This window comes from Cupressus sempervirens, chromosome 3 (genome assembly GCF_028749045.1).
Source record: "Cupressus sempervirens isolate cs-2001-9-10 chromosome 3, ASM2874904v1, whole genome shotgun sequence".
Lineage (NCBI taxonomy): Eukaryota > Viridiplantae > Streptophyta > Pinopsida > Cupressales > Cupressaceae > Cupressus > Cupressus sempervirens.
In genome coordinates, this window is record NC_143120.1 from 614,071,452 (window position 1) to 614,094,085 (window position 22,634).

A 22,634-nucleotide genomic window follows, 5' to 3' on the forward strand; every position below is an offset into this window, starting at 1 on the left:
AATATGAAAAATACATCAAAACTCGAATATACATTTATATAACTATAAATTTAGATATATATGAATAATTTAAGAATCTTTGATATTTTAGAAATTTATTGAAGTTGAGTAATTCAAAAATTAATTGAAGTGTGTACATTGACTTATGTTTAAGTACTATTTTTTAAAAATAGTTTAATATGTTGACGGCGTAGGACGTGTCAGGGCTGTGAAAATGGTGTGAAAGTTGTTAGGTATGATGAGATATTCGGAGATGGGCTTCACATTTACACGGGCACCAGCCAGGCAAAATGTTTAAAATGACCATTGTCAAAGACCACTGCCAGCATTTAATATTTTTCTGATTTTTCTATCTTCCAAAATATGTACAAACCCCAGGAAATTTGGTCTAAACTAATCCAGAAATTTGGAAATAACGAATCATAATTAATTTAAAAAATCTAACCTTTCAAACCGTAGAATATATTGCATTTGTTTCCAGAAAATTTAATATTGGGGGCCAAACGAAAACATAAGTTCCCAATAAATACTCAATTTAAATAGAAGTAATAATATCCCTGCATCACATGCAAGTTCAGCTGAGACTTCTATTGTACAGTTATATCAAATCTAATAAATATAAAACCCAACACCGAAGACCCTATGCTTTTCCTAACCTCCCCTCGATAGGATTTGCTTCCTTATTTCCTTTCAAACTTTTTTCAGTATGCAGTCATTTTCATAACATCAAAGAGACAGTTCGGTTGCCTGCGCAAAATTTACACCTTTAGAATGTGAACCATTTAGAACCAATAAAATTTTCTTCAACCAAAGAGAACCACCGCTAGCTTTGTATCTTAGTGTCTTATTATAGCATTCATGGTTAGCAAGAAACGATATGAGGTAGCACTCCGCTAATTTCCAAAAAGCTGGAGACAACCAAATAAAAATGAAAATTCAAAATACTTGTATATTAAAATTTATTATTAAAAAAATAACACAATGCCTGTAATTTAAAAAAGTGATATAATTCAATTAAATTAAAATACAACATATGTCTAGATGTCAACCAAATAAAAACTAATCATGTTTATGTTTTACAATCATGATGTATAAGATTAAAATACATGGTCAACAGTGTTCTAGGGACAGGGCCGGCAGCAGACACTTCTGTAACATTTTCTGAGTCAAAAAATAGGGAACAATAGGACTCTGATATACAATTTTTTTGTGTATATGTGTATTCTCTTTCTCACAAACACACTCTCTCACACACACTCACACGCACACACAAAAGATAACAAGACAATATACAAATATATCACTGATTCACAAGTTACAACAGTAGTATAATAAGTTAATAACATAAATGATAATGGCAGCAGTATAAATCAGTGTAACAGCATTATAACAATCTCCAAATCAAAATATCTCAAACATGTATCCGAAAGTCTCAAACATTGCACTACTATGAAACTAAGCCTCATTCTAGCTATCAATATCCAAATGCTCAGAATAATCTAAATAACTGGCAAAAGTGGATCATCAACGGTAGCCCGACCAATCATGGTTGCACCTCCTCCATCAAATTTTATCATTCGCAGACACAAATTCGAAATTATTGCCTGTTTGGCAAGCAGAACTTTATTTTAAAAAATATTTTCTAAATGTCAAAAATCATCCAAATGTTTAGAAAGACTTTTTCATTTCAGAGACAGATCAGGGGCATTTTGGGCGTCCCCTTGGCATATTGAGGATGGCTAGCCATCCTTAAATATCAGGGGACATTTCCTATCATTTTCTACTGTCTTTTGAAATTGGAGACAGCTGGGGATGTTCTCTTTTTGTCCTAGCGTCCCAAAATGTTTTTAGAATGGAAACAAGACCCTGAGGGACAGGAAACATGTTCCCATGTAATATAGATATAAATTGATATTATAATCCCCTATAATTGCAATCAAACAGAGAAACACCCTTAGATTTAGAAACTTGGTGTGGATGTCCTCGGTTTTTTTTTTCAATTAATTTATTAAACTTCAATATATGTACGCATCTTAACCCTTACTATTGTTTCCTTAACACTTCTCTGAAGTGTGGGTACAGAATTTTATAATTGTTTTTCTAGGGAAAAAAAAAACTAAATCGATTTGCTGTATTTATTTCTTTCTTTCAGCCTTTTTGTCCGCCATTTTAAGAAAGGCTAGTGTAATTTACATGATATATTCATTAACCTTTGCAAAACACTTCCCAGATTTCAAGGATGCTTCTAGAAGGCATGTAGAGAGATTACATCAGAAATTTTCTACAGATATCCCTATTTAGGTGTTCAGGATAGAGAGATGTTTCTGATACAAGAGAAGGGTACCAAGGATCAGTGTACAAACATGCTAGTATTACATTACTTTTTAGGGGTGAAATGGCTATTAACTAAGACTATATAAATGAGCTGTAGTTCAACATAACGGAGTTAAAAAATAATTCCTCTGAACTGAATATATCATCAAAGCCAGACAATAGTCAAAATCTCACTTGGACTAGAAGTCGCCGCAAAATTTCTTATGTAATCCAAATGCCTTAATATGAAATGCCCAAACAATTGTCCTTTCCTATCAACAAAAGGTGAAGCTCAACGTTTTTCTTATGCCATATGAAGATAGTACTCATCAAATAATAATTTAAGCAACAATTTGGAAGAGATAAACTAATCAACAACAGTATAATTTTCAATAGGACTTCAGAGAGAAAACCCCCAGAAAACTTCACGCAGTAATAAAAGAGCTATCATATGCTCTTTTAAAAGCAGAAACTGCAGAAAACTGAAATGAAACAGAATAAAAAATATAGTGTTCTCTTTTCAAAACTCTGGCCTGAAAATATAAAACCTTCTTAGGACCTTCCATAATCAGCATATGGCGGATGGAAAAGTTGGTTGTTCTTGCCATTGCAGTCCTGTACCAATGTGTTTGTAAACCAATCTAACATGTCTTGCTATTAACCTAAATGAAATTCACAAATGCCAAGAAAGCTAAATGCATTTCATATTTCAGTTGAAAATCAATCATGGTAGACAAATCCTCTAGAAGTTAATTCCATGAGGTCGCCATTCATTTTAGATGTCATAAAATTATTCTACTTACCTTCACACAAGTGCCTCAAAGGGTAACCACATGGATGGCAACCTTTTCATAGAGAACAAGATGATGCAATCAGAAAATTTCAAACCATATGATAACAACCCTTTACAAAAAAAAAATGTCACCTGCAGCAATTCTAAGTGCAAATCAGTCTAAAACATGGTCCCAAGATATGTCCATTTATCTCCATCTGCTCCCTTGACTGAAAACACGAGAAACTTTTACTATATACCAATTATTTTTATGGATGACAAGGGAAAAAAATTAAAATCAGCACTGAAATACAGATTGTGTATAAGCATCATGCTTTGCCCTTACACTTGTGTTTTTCTTGAATGATACAATTGATAGCTGTTACGAGTCCCTCACCCTTATATCACTGAACCAAACAAACCAAGCATTAACTCCATAAAAGGGTACAATGCCCAAATATATTACTTGTGATAACAGTTCTACAGCATTTAAAAATGAGAAACTATAAGTCAAAACATCTAAAACTTACCATGATACCCACTATGGCCACCTTACGTCCCACACAAGATAGAAATGCTGCTCCTAAGAGCCTCAAAGTGTCTCTGAAAAGAGAGCAAGGCCTTAAGCCCTATTTGTCAGTCCATATTTCAATACTGAAAAAATATTTCCTGTACATTCATACCCTGCCAACTACTCTACAATGGACAAAACATTATCCAATCATCACCTTCGAGAACAAGTCTTGTTCTGGATTAAGCTTGCCAGCATCTCCAAGAAGTCCACCTCCACCTACACGTGAGCACTTTAGCCACTATAATACCCCAGGCCTTTCCTTGGCAGGACTGAATGAACAATGGCTATGGTATCGTCAGTGTGCCATAAACAATTTTCTCAATCTCCAATTAGAGATTTTACCCATGAAGGACTCTTCTCTATTTTTCACCACCTTCCATCCCTCCACTGCTCCCACCCAAACCATGCTGCCTACATTTCTTGTCAAAATAATCAGAAATATGGTAATGAGGATCCAGATCTCTTTATATCTGATGAAATATCTACATTCTATAACGAACATCCATCTCCAGGTAGTGTGGGCTTGCATGAATGTCTTGTTGTAGGCTATAATAATAGTTCATTAGCTTCTGTGCCTTTTTAATCTTGCTACCTCTGTCACATGTTTATGAATACAATTAGTGTTACATTTTGTTTCCATATACACCCGCTAGTCAAGGATCTCTTCACATGGGTGAACTGCCCATATTAATTGCAAGTTTTATCAGACTTACTGCCAAGTGACTTAAGTTTTGCAAAGTTGTCCAAGTCGACCACTTCAGCCTTTTTTAATTAGGCTAGGCCCTTGTAGGACTATTGCTAGCTGTAAGTCTGACAGGCCCTCCCACTCTTCTGCACAGATGGTAGAGATTGTATTCGAGCTACGCAGTGTCTGCCAGAAGACCTGCAAATTTATTTGCTTTTCTGTAGCAATGTTGGAAGTGAATGTAATGGAATCAAGGGACTAGATCCCCGGCTCTCATTATGGTTCTGGTTTCCAACCAGCAATAGCCTACTTTTCATGGCAATAATGACCGTGAATTTCCCTTAAGCAGAAGCTAATTTTAGACAACTCATGAGAGCAAACATATCCACCATGTATCTAGTTCCACTTGGGATAAGAATCAATGACGCTTCAAAGGGTTATCTCTAATAAAGCAAACTACCCAGCTACCCCCTGACTGCCTTCAGACGTCCCATCAGAATTTCGTTGACAGTATCCCTATGGTTGGGCCATGCATTTTACTTCTGTCCTGTTTACCACTCTTGCACTCTATGTGTGTCATCCATTAACTCTGCATTAGTTATTGACTTTAAGCAGATGCATATTCTTCCGGTGCGGATTCATATTCTGTTCAACTGAAGTAGTCCTGTGCGAGCTTTGTGACAGCTCATTTTATTGTTAATGTTAAGTAGTACCCTTGAAAAATAACCCAGATATCCAAGATGAGCAAGCGCTACTTTCCTTTTCCATATTGCAGGAGTCTAACATAAATCTTTGTTCACAACCATCCACACAGAGAATTCACCTAGGATAGCAATTTGCTGCAAAACTTCATAGCATTCAATAAATTTTCATCTTTAATCTTTGTGCAGAGTACTGCACTATTCCTGCGTGTATTCACCCAGAATGCCTTGTTGCTAAAAGCCAGTTTTATATTGCAGTATCAACCACCAAAAGATACACCTATTATACATCAAATGCATTGAGATATATGCTAAATGGACCATTTATAGATCAGAAATATGATATATCTACAGTTCGCATTAATTCAGAAAGCTGAGAAAAATGCATTACCAAATTTCAAAGTCAATATGAAAGCTGTATTTGATTATAAAAGTTACTTGGAATTAATGCTAATTCAGTTTGCCAAAAGCTTTGCACTAGAACAGTAAACGAATGAAACAAATTCACCAAATAATTAAGAAATATTTTGGAAAGGTTTACAAAATGTTTTAATGGTGAAAATTTGGCAAAATAGGCAAGAATTGACAGTGTGGTTGAAATTCACTTAAACAAAATTCAATTTTATATATTTAATAGTTTTTTTGAGAGATACAAAGTAATAATTTTAAAACAAAAATGGAAGTTTTAAGACTTGCTTTACACTCAAATAAGCACAGTTAATTGAACTCAAGCATTGGGTTTGGTAACAGACGTGTGGATATCCATGAGGACATAAACCCAATATATGTTTTGAAAAACTCTCGAGAAGTTATAAAAGATGCAAAAATCATATACAGTTGATTCCCAGAGCTCTATTTCTAATACAACATGGACTGTGGAAAGCTAACGTGAACTCTCAAGAAACAAGTGTTGAAGACAGAAGGGCTGAAAATGTAGCCAGACAAACAGAAACAGTAATGACTCACTGCTGTCAATGATTAAATGTTAAACATGCACCTTTATGATTTTCAAGAAAATATTCAGGGTCTGTCATAGCTTTCCCAGAAAATTGATCATAAAATGAAATTTTGCACACAGAAACAACTTCACAAGCCCTTCGAAATGTGGTTTTCATAGGCTAAAAATAAAGAAATTGATTGAATTCACTTTCCCCACTTGCCATGGGTGATTCTATCCTTTATAAAGTAATTCACAATTGTACAAAAAAAAATCAATGGCTTTCATGAAGTTCAGATACTACATCACCAACCAATCCATAAGTGATGAAGCATAACAAATTTCTCTCACCCATGCCGCACAAAAGTACAAGACTCAATCGTACTGGCCATACTAGCATGAAGCTGTTTCGTTGTAAGATTTTAATTTTCTGGATATGGATGCAACTGTGAAATAAACTGATTTATGTAATGAGAACACTGGTGAAATTTTCCAAATAAAGAGACTCATCTCATTTTCTGTCCACATCAACTGATTGACTCTCTCATCCAGTCAGACTTATGCTATTGAGAAATTCATGGAAGTAATTGATCAGCATCAGAATCTACAAATTTAACTCCCCACAAGAGTACAGAGGGCAGTCAATTGTTACTGTACATAGTCAATTTTCATTGTACAAATCATGTTTTGCCTGCCTAAACTTTACAGCAGGTCATTGGTTAAAGAATGTGTTACAGGAAGAATTCCTACACAAAATACAACATGGATTTAGATTCTCCTCACTTGCATTTGATAGTAGGTTAATGGCGGCCAGAACCCATTGACCATGGAGGGCCAACCCTTCCTTTTCCATGATGGACATTACTTCCATCATTATACAAAGGGGCATTTTTATTGGGTGTCACATCTTGAGCTCTTGGATACACATGTGCATTACTAGTTCCTCTGCCTGGAAACCATGTTGGTGGTGGCAATGGAGGATCATTTCTCTGAGTATTTTGAATTTGATAATGTTGTTGAGAGTTTGCGAAACTGGGGCTACCCTGATACATTCCATATTGTTGTAAACTGACACCTTGGACTTGAGGAAGGTGCAAATCCCCATTACTCATGATTGGAGAAATGGTTTGAGGGTAATATCCATTGCCAGGAAAAGCGGGTTGCATTTGATCGTGCATTGGCTGGTATCCAGGAAATGATGCTGAGGCAGTGGCCATGCAATCCTGGTCATTACTCTTAAGGTTTCTGTGTGTTACATTATGGGAATTCGGGGACCCAGATGTGATAAAGCTTTGTTCATAGATAGGCTGGCCAACTGACTTTGGCCAGGATTCATAAGGAGCAAAGCCCTGCTCATAGCCTGGAGGTCCAGCTGGTCTTGGCTTGGATCTCATAGTACCCTGATATGATGAGGGCATTGTAGGTACACCAGCTGAGCTACGAGAAGTTTTTGGTATCAGATGCTGCGAAGGCTGTCCATTCCTTGAGTTGCTACTCTTTATCTGGAGTGTATTCATCAGGAGACGGTGAGCTGCCTCTCCTAGATGAGGACCTGAAATGGCCCCAGGAACAGGTGGCCTGGAAAATGGGAAATATAGGCCCCAGTGAATAACAGCCAAGAATAAAAATCAGTCAAAGGCTTAACAACTATGTGTCAGAAGCATACCTTTCTCGAAACCGTTGCCTTTGGCCATTATCCTCATGCCATAAAATGGGTGTTTGCTTTATATCATGTTCATTTATAGTCTGTCAAACGAAGAGTATAAGTACAGTTTGTTAACAAAACTAGTTTATATCTGAAATATTTCAAAAAACAGGGCTAGGAACACTTAAATAGTAAGAAAACAGTTTGATTTGTATACATCAAAGTGGTAGTGACACCTACTTTTGTTGGCATGATTACTCCCTCAGGTGGACTTGGAATGTGTCTATGGGCTGGTGGGTTAAGGTATATTACACGCCTGCAGAGAAACTTCCAGATTAGATTGCACAGTAAAACATTTCTTCAGACAAAACTTGATTTCCAGGGTAGGACCCAAAAATAAATGTTCTATCAACCATTAACATCTCTAGTCAATTGAAGATACCAATTATATCCACGCACTCTGTGACTACAAAATTTCAGAGGGGAGAAAACACATGAACATGTGCATGACACTTGCATCTCAACTTAAGGTTCAAGGTTAACCAGCATCACTTACAGTACTTGATTAGAATCAATATCTTGCATGCCCTTAATGGGTGAAGGGTAACTGGATGGACAAGGATCCTCTTCACAGGGACTCAAAAAGCCATTCATTCCATCACTGCAATATATCACACCAAAAAACTCTCAGACAACCCAAAATACAGATCTCTACTTTGCATATTGAAATCAAAACAATGCAAAATGAGCCCCCAGCATAACGTGCAAGAATGTTAACATTTGCAGGTAAATATGATATCCAAGAAGAATCAATATTGACAGTAGGAAAAACTAAATTCACTATTTTTGTTAGAAAATTGTAAAAAAGTTAAAGGAAAGAAAGGCTGGTAATAAAATCAATTACTACAACTCAGGATGTAACCAAATTCAGTATTGTTAATAAAATTTACCGAACAATGTTGTCATTAGTCAAAAACAATTAACTTTCCAATATGCACAATGCCTGCACACCAAAAAAAAAATCCTAATGAAGATTCTATTGGTTTAGTCTAAGTTCAGAATAATAATGGTGCATGTTCTAAAGAGATTACTACTCTATGTTTTACTGAACCAGAATGGAATAAATAGAGTTTAAAAAAACCCAAATACAGTTGTCCCGAAAGAATTAACATACTAAGGAGGTATTGAAGTTATAGAAAACCTTGTTTCCGATTTCAGTGTAACCTAGGGCTAAAATGTTTTGTTTTAGTCTTTTAGACAAACATCAGAGAGGCGGAACATCATTAGCAGCCCAATGTTGATGATTTTTATCTAATCCATTCAGTTTGGTATCTTAAAAGATGAATTTTGGATATTACTGACCCAGTGTAACTCTTTTATAAGGTATTATGGTTTTACAAACTACAATGAAAGGAAAACATGGCTTGGGTCCACGTGGCCATGTTCCATGGCAATAGCAAGTGGATGCAAATCAAATCCTGGGAAAATTCACTTTGTTTATTACAGGATCTAAATATAAGAACAGTTGGTAGTGATACATCCATCCTTTCCGTCAACATTGAGGATAATTAAATAAGACTATGTAACTAACAAAGCTGATTAACTTTCACTGAAGTGGAATGTCCTCATTTTTAGAAATATTGGTTCATGAACTTTAAACCACTTTCCATGTTTTCCCATATCTTTAGATGTGCAAGGGAACTCCAAAATTCTTGGAGGATGCAAGTTTGGTATTTAAGGATTTCTCTGACACTTCCAGAAGTGCTTCCGAACATCCTACTGTGATCAGAGTTTGAATGAAATCCAATTTCAACATTATCTACAACTCTAATCAGTTATTAGAGAAATGTTGAGAAATAATAAAAGGGCTAACTAATGTAATAGCTCATTGTAAAGGTAATGAAGAGTTTTAAGAAGGCCTTTGCACGTGAACCAAGGAATTATTTTAATTTAAAATTGCAAATTCCCTCCAAAATTCTATAAAAGGAGGTTTGGTATACTCATATGTTAAAGATTCCTTGTGCTGTCATGCTGTCGGATTGAAAGTATGTTTTCTTCATAAATCATAAATCATTTGAGGACGAAAACCCTCATTTGACTCCTAGTTTTGAATGGGAGAGATAATACCTAGCCAGTTGGAGTGGTTCTATTCAGGGATCACCAATATGTACAACAAAATTTCAGATTTGGGGTTTCAGTATGAAGGATTTTGATGCATTATAAATTTGCAGATATTTTAAAAAGTTTTTGTATTAATTTGTGGCTGTTTGTTGAGTGTGGAGTTTGGAGGATTAGTTTTACTACTGGTTGTAGTACTTTAACCCTTGTCTGGAGCTACCAAATCAGTCATTTCATGGTGTATACATTGGAAGGGTCTACTACACCTCAAGAAAGCTGTGAGGTATTGGTTTTCAGACGTGACAACCCCGTGTCACACTGATTCTTTATAGATTCAAAGGGTCCAAGGAGGCTTATTGTTGGCGTTGCATGGCCTGGTACATGTCATACCACTTCATGGTGATGTCCTGAGGCTTGTACAACCAATGCAATGCAATTTTGGGTTTCATATTGAATAGAGATTTCTAGTCATACTTGTGGGCCATACATGAAATAAAGATTTAAGTATAAGAATTTTTCATATATTTTAAGTAATATTTCATGTATGTTATCAGGATCAGCATAAGGAGACTTGCCAGAACTCAACAAGTCCAAGGCGAGCCAAGCTAGTTGAGCCTGAGACACTTACCCTCAGACTCAGTCAAGTCTTTCCTAGACTAGCCAAGTCTGGGGACTCACCCAAACTTAAGTAGTCTTGGAGGGTGCCCATCTAGGATTTTTTTTTTTTTATATGGAAACAGTGTGCATTATGAAGGTTTCTGTGGCTTGGCCTTGGACTCGAGCAATACTTTCCTAGACTCGCCTAGGATGGAGACTCACCAACTCTTGGCAAGTATAGGCTTAAGGCTCAGTAATTTTAATTTTTATTCCCTGTAACTCACAAAATTTTAATGCTTCTTTGGCTTATGACATGCCTATCTAGGATTTTTTTTAAATATACGAAAATGGTGTGGCACCAAGAAGGTTTCTGTCATTTAGAAGGTATTCGCAGGAGCTTCACCCATCAACCCCACCATGTGTCATGACAAGGGGGCAATAAGCTTCGACCCCCTAGGAAGTGCTGCCCAAGACATCCAAGGGGCACTGCCCCTTGACCCTGCTGCGCACTGTTCCCCTCAAACCTGCTGGGGGCCTTGCCCCTAGATCCCTATGAAGGGTGCTATCCTCAACCTTGTTTTGGTATTGCCCCCAAACCCCCATCAAACTATAAGTCTAAGGAAGTAATAGGCCAGTGACAAATCATGATCATAAACATATGCAAATACGTTTCCATTGTTGCAAATCTCTACATATCTCCAGTCAAAGCCACAACCAAAGATCATCTTGTTTCATCTATTGGACAGCTTGTCTAGTGTACAGGGACCACCATAGGCAAAGCTGGCATGCTACAATTCCCTGTACAGCTGAATACAAATTAAGACAGTTGGCAATAATTCCATTTTCACAAAGCAAAAACATATCAATCATCAATCATGCCTTGCATAGACAACTCATAGAAGAATATTATCTATTAGTATCCTAGTTAAAATCAAACTAGAACATAACCATTTATTATTTTACTTAGCTACTCTCTGTAATGAGCTTGTCAAGAAAGATGTAGCATTGAAGCTTTAAAATTAAGCTATTAATGAATTCCTCACTTGAATACACACATCAGTCATTGAGACACAAATCAATATAATGGCTGGATCATCATCAAAGACCCATCTTAGTCACCAACGTGATGTTAGGATGAATAATGCAACCTCTTTTAAACCATAGTCTTATAATTTTAGTGTTAATCTTTTTTTATGCCATAGACTGCATATTCCATGAGTTTTCTACACATTTGACAATATATGTCTGAGTGTTATTTTCTTCTGATACAATTTGTGTTTGTACTTGGATAAATTTAATCTTCTGTATGTTATCAAATTAGCTTTTATTTGATGATGTTCTTGTGTATTTAAGGTATATTTATTGAAAGGTGCATGAAACAAGTTTTAAGTCCTTAAACATATCAGGATTTCTTGGGTTTCTTAATCTACCAAAAATTTTGCAACGAGTTCCAGTCTGAGTCCAAGATGAGTCTGAGTCTCATAGCTATTGGACTTGGGACGCTCGAGATGGGTTTCAGATCTCTAGGAGGTACAGTGCAAATCTAGTCTAAAAGGATCTTATCGATTTTAGACTTAGTCAAATTCCAGTGATCGGCAGTTTTAAATGTGAGTTCAGTTTGTCAAGAGATCATTTACAGCGATTTTGGAGTGTGTTTGATTAAGTTCAACGTGATAGTTAAGCATATGCTCAAGTTGGGTGTGTTGAACAAGAGTTGGTGAGTTTTCGTTGGGTATTTGCTTGCTGATCAGATCTATAGCAGCAGACTTCAATAGCATTTCAGAGCACCAGCAACCAGAGTCATCATCAGTAAGTTATTTAGTTGTTGTTTCTTTGTTTCAAGCTAGGTTGGTCTATTCATGATTTAGGGTACCTTTGGTGGTGTTCTATGCATGGTTGAAGGATAAGTGGAGGGCATTTTCAGTGTTTATGAAACATGCAGCATTGGACAGCAAACCTAAATCTTCTTACACGGATATATCAGCCCTGTACAAGTTCATTTCTACGGTGTACAAAACTGTATCTGTTTATGTTTCATCCTTCATTTTGAGTTGTTTGTTAGAGGGCATCACATCATATCATGTACTGTGATAGCAATTTTTCTTGCTACCTCCAATCCTAAGAGTAATGAAAAGATCCTTAACTGTATAGTCAATTGGAGACGAGAAAATGTAACACCGACAAGGCTATGTGAGACTTCTTCACTTTGAGCTCCACTAACTCAGGAGGGTGTTCCTATTTATCGGTCTGAAATATATTATAAACTCATTTTAAAAGCAACTGCAGACCTACAACAGTGGATAATTCTCAGATCTGATACAATGGGTGTTCAATTTACACCAACCTCAAAGTATTTAGCTTCAAATTTCCCTGAGAACAAATTAACTACATCTACTCCTAATGACATGAAAATAAATGATTTTTGGTTATGAATCGTTTCTGAAAACACATCAAGCTCCTCATACATCAGTCCCTTGTCATGGACTTCAAAGTCAAACATGAAATTGCAAAAGAGATCTTATCAGCAGATTAGACTTTAACCATTGGCTATGATACCATATTATGAAGTAATTGGAAAATATTTCCTTGTTATTAACAGTGATCAAGAGATCACTTTATACATGAGACTGAACAATGTTTCCTTAAGAAACAATCATAAAGAAAAGAAACATTCTATTCTAGAAACAGAAAACTAAATATTAGAAACATTCTAATATTTACAAAAGATTACAATAGATAACCAATAGATACTAAACAAAGATAATAGAAACTATCTATTATCGTAATACCCTCCCTTAATGGTTAATCTAACCAGAGCACGAAGCTGTCAAAAAGCGTAAAAGGCAGACTCTGTCTACTCAAGGTGCTCCACACTGTTTGTTGTGGGCTGCTAACTAGATTGCTTAGATAAGGCAGCTAAGCGCTTCCGACATTCAACCTTCATGTGACCAAACTTGTGGCAATAGTTGCATTGAATGTTCTTCTTCTAGGAGCCTTCTGAATTTGGAGCAGAGGATGTTTGCTGAAAATACTATTGATGGTACTTTGGATAACGCTCCAAAACTTTGCAGATGAGCATAATGCTCCAAAACAAACCGCAAAAAGCCATGATTTTTGAGGTGAAGAATCAATCAAAACCCAACATGATTTTTCTGGTAAAAAATCAATCAAAACCCAACATGATTTTTGAGGTGAAAAAACAATCAAGACCCAACATGATTTTTGAGGTGAAAAATCAATCAAAACCCAATATTACAAAGCTTCAATTTTTTATAGGAAAAACAGTAAAACCCAACAGATAATACAAACCCACAAAGGAATCCCACACAACTTTGCGAATTACAAAATCAGACATTTTTAAGGGTAAATTTATAGAAACCCATAAGAAATTTTTTTAGGGAAAAAATATGAAAACCCATCAAAAAAAATTCTAAGGAAAAAAATTATGAAAACTCACCAGAACTTTTAAAGGAGGCAAAACACGAGACTTTGCATAGTAAAGTAGCACATGCAAACAACATGCAAGTACATGCAACCCTCAAAAAGTAGAGACCAAAAAATTAGAAGGTGACCCAAAAGAGAGCTCGAAATACCCAACAAGAATATGTTGTTGGTTTCTAGATCGGCTGGCTCGAAAATCGAGGCACCTAGAAAAATCTGACAACCCAATTGAGCTCTCAAAATACCCACCACGAATTTGGAATCAAGAAATTTTTTCTAACTCAAAAATTAGGGTTTTGAACAAAAACGGCCCTGCTGCAAAAAAAATCACAAAAAATGGTAGAAATGTGCAAAAAAAATAGATGGATTTGGACAAAAATGGGTTGCAGAACCAAACCAAAAGTCGGCAAATTCAAATCTCTCTGAACGGAAACCCTAGTCGGATTATAGAGAGAGTTGGAAGCAAATATGCATGTAAATAATTTTGAAAATAAAAGGCAGATAATTTCAACAAAGAAATTATAATTACTTTCAAAAAAATTTAGAGTATTGGCTCTGATACCATATTACGAAGTAATTGGAAAATATTTGCTTGTTATTAACAGTGATCAAGAGATCAATTTATACAAGAGACTGAACGATGTTTCTTTGAGAAACAATCGTAAAGAATAGAAACATTCTATTCTAGAAATAAAAAACTACATATTAGAAACATTCTAATATTTACAAAAGATTACAATAGATAACCATTAGATACTAAACAAAGATAATAGAAACTATCTATTATCATAATAATTAATGTTTGACATTAACATCCCCTCTCAAGCTATCATTAAGTCATTCTTAAAATCAACTTCTTACATATGATATCACAGTTGTCTGGCCAAAGTAATTAACTCTTTACTTCAAAGAAACCAATAACCCAAAAAAATAATCACAAACAATTGTAATGACATCCAAATACCATGAGTATATTCAGTTCCTATGATCAGAATTGTACAAGAATGGAGACAACTTCATGAAAATGATGCTACTGCTGCACAAAACCCAGATAATGTATTTGAAACCACAAATATTTGCCCATAGTGTTTAACTCTCTCCTTCAAAGAGGCCCATGAACAAATATTTAAATTTCAGAGATGACTGTAAAGACAGTCATTTACCCTTGATATTGAATCTGCGTGATTTTGGATACAAAATATGAACACAATTTCATGAAAACGGCAAAAGGACCGTACTTGCTTATAGAAACCAGACTATTACATTAACACATCCTATCTGCAGCTTAAAACTAGACATACTCTGCTTACAAACCTAAAGGAAAATTTCAGAGCCTTTAAAATAAGGTCTTGGTATTCCTTTCATAACCACAAGGAATACAACAGGCTACAGGCAGTTCACATATATTTCATTTCTAACTGCCACGAATCAGTTGCAAAGATTATTCTTCCAGCAAAAATTGTTGCCTCCAGTTAGTCTTGAAATGAAACCGCTCGGCGGATATACGAGGGAACTTTGGTGCCAAGACCAGAGTGCTTCCAGAAAACCAACCGGGCTTTTGAGCCATGCCATATCACACAAGGGTGGTTATTGGTGCAGACAAGACTAGGATGCAAGATTTTCATCATATCCCCTTACAAGGCAGAACTTAGAGACTTGTTAAAAGGGAAACGGATGACTCCAGAACCCCATCTTCTGTGCCACCATCCAGATTTCACTTTGCATCCCACCTATCAGAAAGAATCAGAGCAATAGCCATAGAGATTAGAATTATTTACAAACCATGGTAAAAACTCGTAGCTGTATACAAGAATTTAATCTCCCTCTCGGAACTTGTGGCAATTTTAATATACCTCTCACAACAAGATGGAACATCAGTCTGCTCACTTTTATGGTCTCTATATTTCTGGCAATATAGTTCTCATCAACCAACTCTCCTTACACCAAATTTCATTTGCACCCTCCAAAAAATTCGTCCTCAGCCATTTCGAACAAAGAAACAATTCCTTTTAATGCACAAAATCAATTCCAGGGGGATGTATTTATTATCTCTTCACAGCTATAAGATACAACTCACATTTCTCAAATTGTGAAATGGCAGTAGCTGATTGTCAAATCTGCACATTTGCATTTATTAACTCACATCACCAGTTCGTGTAGACAAGACACATCTACATAAAACTGAGTCGAGAACAAATCTTCCCTCTTAGAAGACCTTGATACTCTACTTACTCCAGCAGCTGTGAGATCTCTCGCACTGGCAATTGTGGATTGCAACAAATTCGCTGGAACACAAAATGTTTTGATGGCCAGGTTTCCTGGCCTGTATAGATAATTAGTGACTTGCTATCTTCCATCAATCGTCACATTACTTCCTGGATCCTATCTATCGCCTCTTTCCCCTTCAATGCATCATCAAAAGGCTTTGACCGGTTTCACCTGGCACTTTCCTGCCTAGCGCTGCCACATGGCAATTAATTATTTGCTTAACCCCTTTGAACTGAACCATATAGAACTGCTGCATTCAAAAACCAAAAACCCCTTCTCTGTTAAACAGTGTGACACATGTCAACAGGTCGCAACTCTGTAAGCCATTAAAAATATTAACCACGACAGCATCGGACTTGTACTCAACATTTATTGTTGTCATTAAAAGCTCCACTGCAGGGTCAAAGCCTGAAACCTGTTAAATTTCCTTTTCCTGCAAAGTAGTGAGATCAATTCCCTGAGACACATGCCAAAATCTTGCACAATTGCAAGGTGTCGATATACTTTCTATTTATTGTTGTGAGGATGCACCATGCCAACACTTGTCTCCCCTTTCACTTTCCTCTTGCCTATATTTGGGATACACGTGTCAAGCCAGTGCAGATCAACAAGAGCCTCTGACATAGTCATTGCTCCCTGCAATCATGCAAATGCATGACACCTATCATCGTCTTCTAACTCTAGGACACGTGCAAAATTTTGGCATTAATTATATTGACACTGTCTTCTTCATCACAGCTTCAGAAGCTGCTAAGGTAATCTTTATTAACCGTTGTGAAGCAGCAAATATATTTGTTGTAACCTTCATAAAGCTTCTTCACAACTTTGCAGGTTGACTAAAGAGTTTTTACAAACTATTGCGAGGTTGCGAAAAAACATTTTTTATTCATTTGTGTCAATTCCTCCTCCTGAAAAGGGACACATGGCAGCCATTTGCGGCCTCGCATCCTAACATTAACTGACATCATTCTTCCTTGCGAAGATGCAAGAGCCATCCATTTCTTCCTGTGGGACCACCTCTGACACATGTCATCATCTTGCTACTCCACAAATAAGGCATTAACTGCTTCTTTTAAACTGCAAAGTTTCAGAGAGAACATTTGTTGTGACCATTTGAAGTCTACTTACAACTTCACAGCCGTTAACAGTTAGTGATCATAAACATCACAAAGCTGCAACAAAGCTTTAATATGACTGCCAAAAACCCCTCTACAAGTTTGCAACCACCAACGGTTAGAGTGTTTAACCATTGTGAGAATGCGATAGCATTTTAATGCAACTGCTCAGAAAAATTTTGCTGCTTCACAACTGTTAAATCAGTTTTCATGACTGCCACAAAGCTGCAACAAAGCTTTAATATGACTGCCAAAAACCCCTCTGCAAGTTTGCAACCACCAACGGTTAGAGTGTTTAACCGTTGTGAGAATGCGATAGCATTTTAATGCAACCGCTCAATGTAATGTCCCCTTTTTAGCATTCATAGCATGATGTTGTCGTTAGCCTATTTCCCCACGGTCCCGTAGGCTAACCAGGACATTAAAGGGACTTAGAGGCCATTTGGCCTAGATAGTTTCAGTTGCAGGTCTTTCTGAAGGGTTTTGAGGCAACTTTGGGCATACTTACTATTTATAATAAGTCATTTTTGGCAAGGGCGGACATCCAGTGGCAACGGTATGTCGATGGTAATTGTTTAAAATCGACAAGAAGACTTGTTTATCACTGATAAGATTTGTTATGCATTGATAAAGCTATTTTATAAAGTTAAATTTAAATATTTAACTTTATTAATGCATAGATTATAGTTGGTGGGAAATATTTAAATTAAAAGAGTCCCCTTTATTTTATAACACATTGGAGACATAAGTTACATAAAGGGAGTTATGTTTTATCCCGCATTGAGAAAACAAAGGATGGAGCCCTTGTGAGAACACTATAAAAGAAATAGAAAAGTTTCTTTTAAGTATGCTTGGAAATATCAAAAAAAATTGGGAAATTTTCTGGAGATTATGTCTCAATAGTTTGAAGGACGAAATCCCTTCAAGTTGGAAATTTTGACGCCATTGAAAGATATGGTCTTGAGATTCAACATTGTAGCAGTCCGAAAAAGCAAATACGAAAAAGCAGCCCGAAAAAGCGGAACCGAAAAAGCAGGCCGAAAAAGCAGTTCAAAAAGCGGATCCGAAAAAGCAATCGAAAAAAGCAAATTGGAAAAGCAAAGCAGAAGGGGCAGCATTGAAGGAAATTATTATAGCCATCTCCAACCAGGTTCTTCTGTTAGTATTGCTTTTTAGGGTGTTATAAGCTTTCAGCTGTAAGTGTGCATTATACCAGCATTATCATTTTGTAATCCATGTAAATGCCAAAGTCTTGGCCATATTTCATGAGCATTGTATTTTTCATTGCAATTAAGAAGATAATAGTTGCTGGTGTCATTTAAGCAATTTAATATCATTATTTATCAGCTAGTTAGTTTGCATACCACCTGTTTGTAAAAATGTCAATTGGTTGTAGGTGTTCATTTCTCATGCTTAGATCATATATATGCACTGAATATTGTCAAAATTAGTAGCACACTCATATTAGGTCATTGTGTAGTCCATTGTAGTCTTCTAGCGTAAGATTCTCATTGATGCAAATTGAAGAAAAAGTCATTTGAAGCTAGCTGAAATACTATATCAGTCATACGTCCCTTGCATGTGAATTGTTTGATGAAATTCCTTGAGCTTTCATCAGCATTTTTGAGAGCAGATTGAGGAGGGTTATTACACTCAGAAACATTTGTTGTGACCATTTGAAGTCTACTTACAACTTCACAGCCGTTAACAGTTAGTGATCATAAACGTCACAAAGCTGCAACAAAGCTTTAATATGACTGCCAAAAACCCCTCTGCAAGTTTGCAACCACCAACGGTTAGAGTGTTTAACCGTTGTGAGAATGCGATAGCATTTTAATGCAACCGCTCAAAAACATTTTGCTGCTTCACAACTGTTAATCAGTTTTCATCACGAACTGTTCTGAACTCACGGAAAACACTTCCTTATAACCATTAGTTAGATTCACAACACCATTGCAAGGTTCTGGGAACACTTATGGGACTATTAACCACATGTGCACAAATTCATGACTTAAAACAAGTCGTTCATTTGGGAAAGACATTAGAAGATTAGGACCATGGCGAACACAGGGACTTGGGAGAATTAGAAAGTGACCATAAAAAAAAATTCCTAACCGGTTGAACTAGTTAAGAAACAAAAGGAACAGGAGTAAACAACGACACAGAGGGCATAAGTCGGACGACTTAAACCAGGAAGCGCACATAACGGATTAACAGCGGATCGAAAAAAAGTTGAACCTAAGGCACAAAAGATTTGACATTGCAAACCCAATCAAAGAAAATGCATATTGTGACATAAAACAACCTTGCGAAGCATATGCAATTGATGGTTTCAACATATTGTCAACTCTCTGTGAATGATTTTACATTGGAACATTTGTAACAGCATTCTATTTGCGATGATTATTCATCTCAGATAAATATGACAGTAGTTGTGACTGTTTAGCAGATCTATGTTGATGATTCAATATTATATTGGCAGAAAATATAGAAAAATTTGATGGTGGTTATAATTTCTTACAATAACTGAAGGAAAAGAAAACTCAATGGGATCATTTAGAAGCACTTATAGGGACGTGAAGAAATGCAGTCGTAAAGAAAGGAAGTCATTGCACTTTCGATTTTAACATGAGATCACAATGCTGTCTATTACATAGTGAACACAGCTATTTATCCCTCTGTAATAAAGTCTTCCAGAAGGAACTGAAACTTCAACATTCCATTCTTGGAGTTTCTGACCCTTTATTAGGGTTTTCCCAGATCTCCACATACATATTTGTGTTTCATATTTATATATTTAGTTACTAGGCATTTTACTGATTTTTGTAGTTTTTTTCACATAGAAAAATATGAAATGGTGTTTCGTATTCCATAGAATTTGTTACATTTCTTTAAAAGAAAAATCAGACATATAATGAATTGACCCAATTCATAGGATAGACAATTCCAAACCAAATTTTGATGCCAGCTCAATTGGATTAGACATAGAATGGGTCTATAGGATTTCTTTGTTGACCAGAGAAAGAAACCATTGTGACAAAAAGCAAATTCCATATGATCCAAAAGAGACAAGGAAGAATGGAAAATATACCCAATTTAATATAAAAGACACAACAGAATGTATCTTAAAGCCCAATACATTAACATGAAGGTGGATATCTCTAATGTTGATACAGTCATCAAATTAAAGGTAACCAAAAGAAGAAAGCCCCAGAAAAGGAAGCAGACAAAGACATGAAAGTATGAAGAAATAGAGGAATCTAAGAAATGATCTACAGAGACTCTCAGTCCCTTTAGCTAAAGCCCACCATTCAAAGTAGAGGACAAGTTGGAAATCCAAACTATTGAGGCGAATGGGAAATTAGACAAAGGAAACTTGAGAATGGGATGGAGAATCTGGATGTTTGCTCTCCATGGGTTTTCTGATGAATAGGAAATCTCTTTTGCTCAACAATGAAGCCACCAAGAAATAAAGAAATTGATTAAATCCCAATTTTACACCATTGAACAATAGGATGATAAACTTCTCATGTGGTGTAGCTGTATGAGAGGTAAAAAAAAACATCTCTAAGAGCATTCCTTGACTTTTGCAAGGAAATCTAATGTCTGCTAAAATGGTCCAGGACAACTTGTTAAGTACCTTGAGGCAGCACATTCATACTCTTCAGGGGTTAGATGTATTCAATGTGAAGAGAATTTACGATTCTTAATAGATAGCAATGCATGTTGAAATAAATGGGACAAAAATGCATCAGGAAGGTAGAGTTATGTCCTCTGTAGAAGAGAAGAGAAAAGCAGCAGTATCTCACCTCTGTTCAGAAAAATAATGGCTTCAAACAAACATTATTGCAAACAGTGTGATACTAATGCATATGAAGGCCAGATATTACAAATTGTGAACTAAAGCAAATTCAGAGAAAAGAAAAGGTGCAACAGTAGAAAAGCATGACAACTAAGGTAGATGGAATAAGGAAGAGTACTATTTAGAACTTGACAAGAGACTACAAAGTATCACAGTGCAGAAAAGCCAATATAGCAACAAGCAAAACACAGAATTTGGAATAGCAAACAAAGAGAGTTCCTTTGAGAAGTTCAATTCAAAACAACCAAGAAGAGTGCATTATTTGATTGAAGATAAAAGAACTTGATTTCTAAACCATCAATTCAAAGACTTGGGCTTATGACCACAAAGCATTCATGTCCATAATATTTGGATTGCCTGCAGAAGAATGCTAGGTTGCAATTCACCATACAAAGAAAAACTTGGAGAACTTCAATAATAGAATATTACAGGGATGAAGTGGAATGACAAATAGAGTACTTTGTCATATAGTTCCTTATGACTTCAAGACCGTCAATTCAAAGACTTGGGCTTATGACCACAAAGCATTCAGGTCCATAATCATTGGATTGCCTGCAGAAGAATGCTAGGTTGCAATTCACCATACAAAGAAAAACTTGGAGAACTTCAATAATAGAATATTACAGGGATGAAGTGGAATGACAAATAGAGTACTTTGTCATATAGTTCCTTATGACTTCAAGACCGTCAATAGGGTCCTAAGTATCATCAAACTCCGGCCATACATTGTGATGTTGATCCCAATAATGCCACAAAATTTGATGAAGGTTGGGTTGTCATCAGATGAGCTAGTTACTCGTAATGGGAGTGACTCAAACACACTATGAATTTGATGCAAAATTTCCAGATGAAGATCACACAAAAATAGATCTAGTTATTGCCATGTTTTTTTTCTAAAATTGTGTCATTTTCTGTTTGTAGCCTTTGGGCCTTTTGTTATGCTTGTTATATGTGCACATTGAAAATGAAAAAAAAAAAGAAATTTTGTTGGGTTGTGTCACCTATAGCATGAAGTTTCACTTCAGCTTCAATACTACGTAGCATGGTTACATATAATGAAAAAGCCTTGTAATATGAATAATTTATTTCTCTTATATTTATCTTATAAATGAAACTGTCATACTCTACCCTCCCATAGAAGAAGTCTCCCTCTCCCTAACATCACAGAAACACCTTTCAGCATTTCCTGTCATCCCCATACCAAAGCACCAAGAAACATAGCATTTATTTTTCGCCACCAATGTGAATAAGAGATTTCCCCAAATATAAAAATATGGTTTTAAAATGTATTCAGAAACAGTTCCACAAAAACAATGTTAGTTCAGATACATTAATATTTTGGTAAACACACATTCTACTAAAACCACTCTTGATAGACATCATACTATAAAGTTATAAACAGCTATCTGACCAACCTTGCTCTGACGTCAATTTCTTCTTTGATTTTGATTCTCTTTTCTTCTGAAAGATGATGAGCACATTTATAGACGGAAATAATATATGGAGCCAACACATGACTAATATGCACAAAAAGCAAATCCCATTTCAAATTGTTTCTGCAAACTTCCTCCTCCTGTAAACAGGCAGCCAACTAAATAAATGATGA

At 36.0% G+C, this 22,634-nt stretch overlaps 1 protein-coding gene and 1 long non-coding RNA gene across 3 annotated transcripts in view; both read right to left on the reverse strand.

The window, feature by feature from the left end:
* Positions 1–441: 441 nt before the first annotated feature.
* LOC149568169 (uncharacterized) lies at positions 442–5,318 on the reverse strand. 2 transcript variants are annotated; one of them, XR_016362513.1, is made up of 5 exons: positions 3,814–5,318; positions 3,616–3,688; positions 3,432–3,492; positions 3,239–3,315; positions 442–747 (listed from the first exon to the last, which is right to left on the reverse strand). It is a non-coding gene; the product is annotated as an uncharacterized LOC149568169 (long non-coding RNA). The 2 variants fall into 2 exon arrangements; XR_016362512.1 differs by lacking the exon at positions 442–747 and having other exon boundaries at positions 2,628–3,315.
* Positions 5,319–6,153: 835 nt separating this feature from the next.
* Positions 6,154–22,634, reverse strand: part of LOC149568170 (5'-3' exoribonuclease 4-like) — an 86,427-nt gene continuing 69,946 nt past the window's right edge. Inside the window, exons 18-22 of the mRNA XM_089821176.1 lie at positions 22,444–22,601; positions 8,184–8,288; positions 7,868–7,943; positions 7,649–7,728; positions 6,154–7,560 (exon numbers count right to left, since the gene is read on the reverse strand). Coding sequence (XP_089677302.1) covers positions 6,783–7,560; positions 7,649–7,728; positions 7,868–7,943; positions 8,184–8,288; positions 22,444–22,601 — 1,197 coding nt within the window. The 3' untranslated portion in view covers positions 6,154–6,782. The remainder of the gene's footprint in view (positions 7,561–7,648; positions 7,729–7,867; positions 7,944–8,183; positions 8,289–22,443; positions 22,602–22,634) is intronic.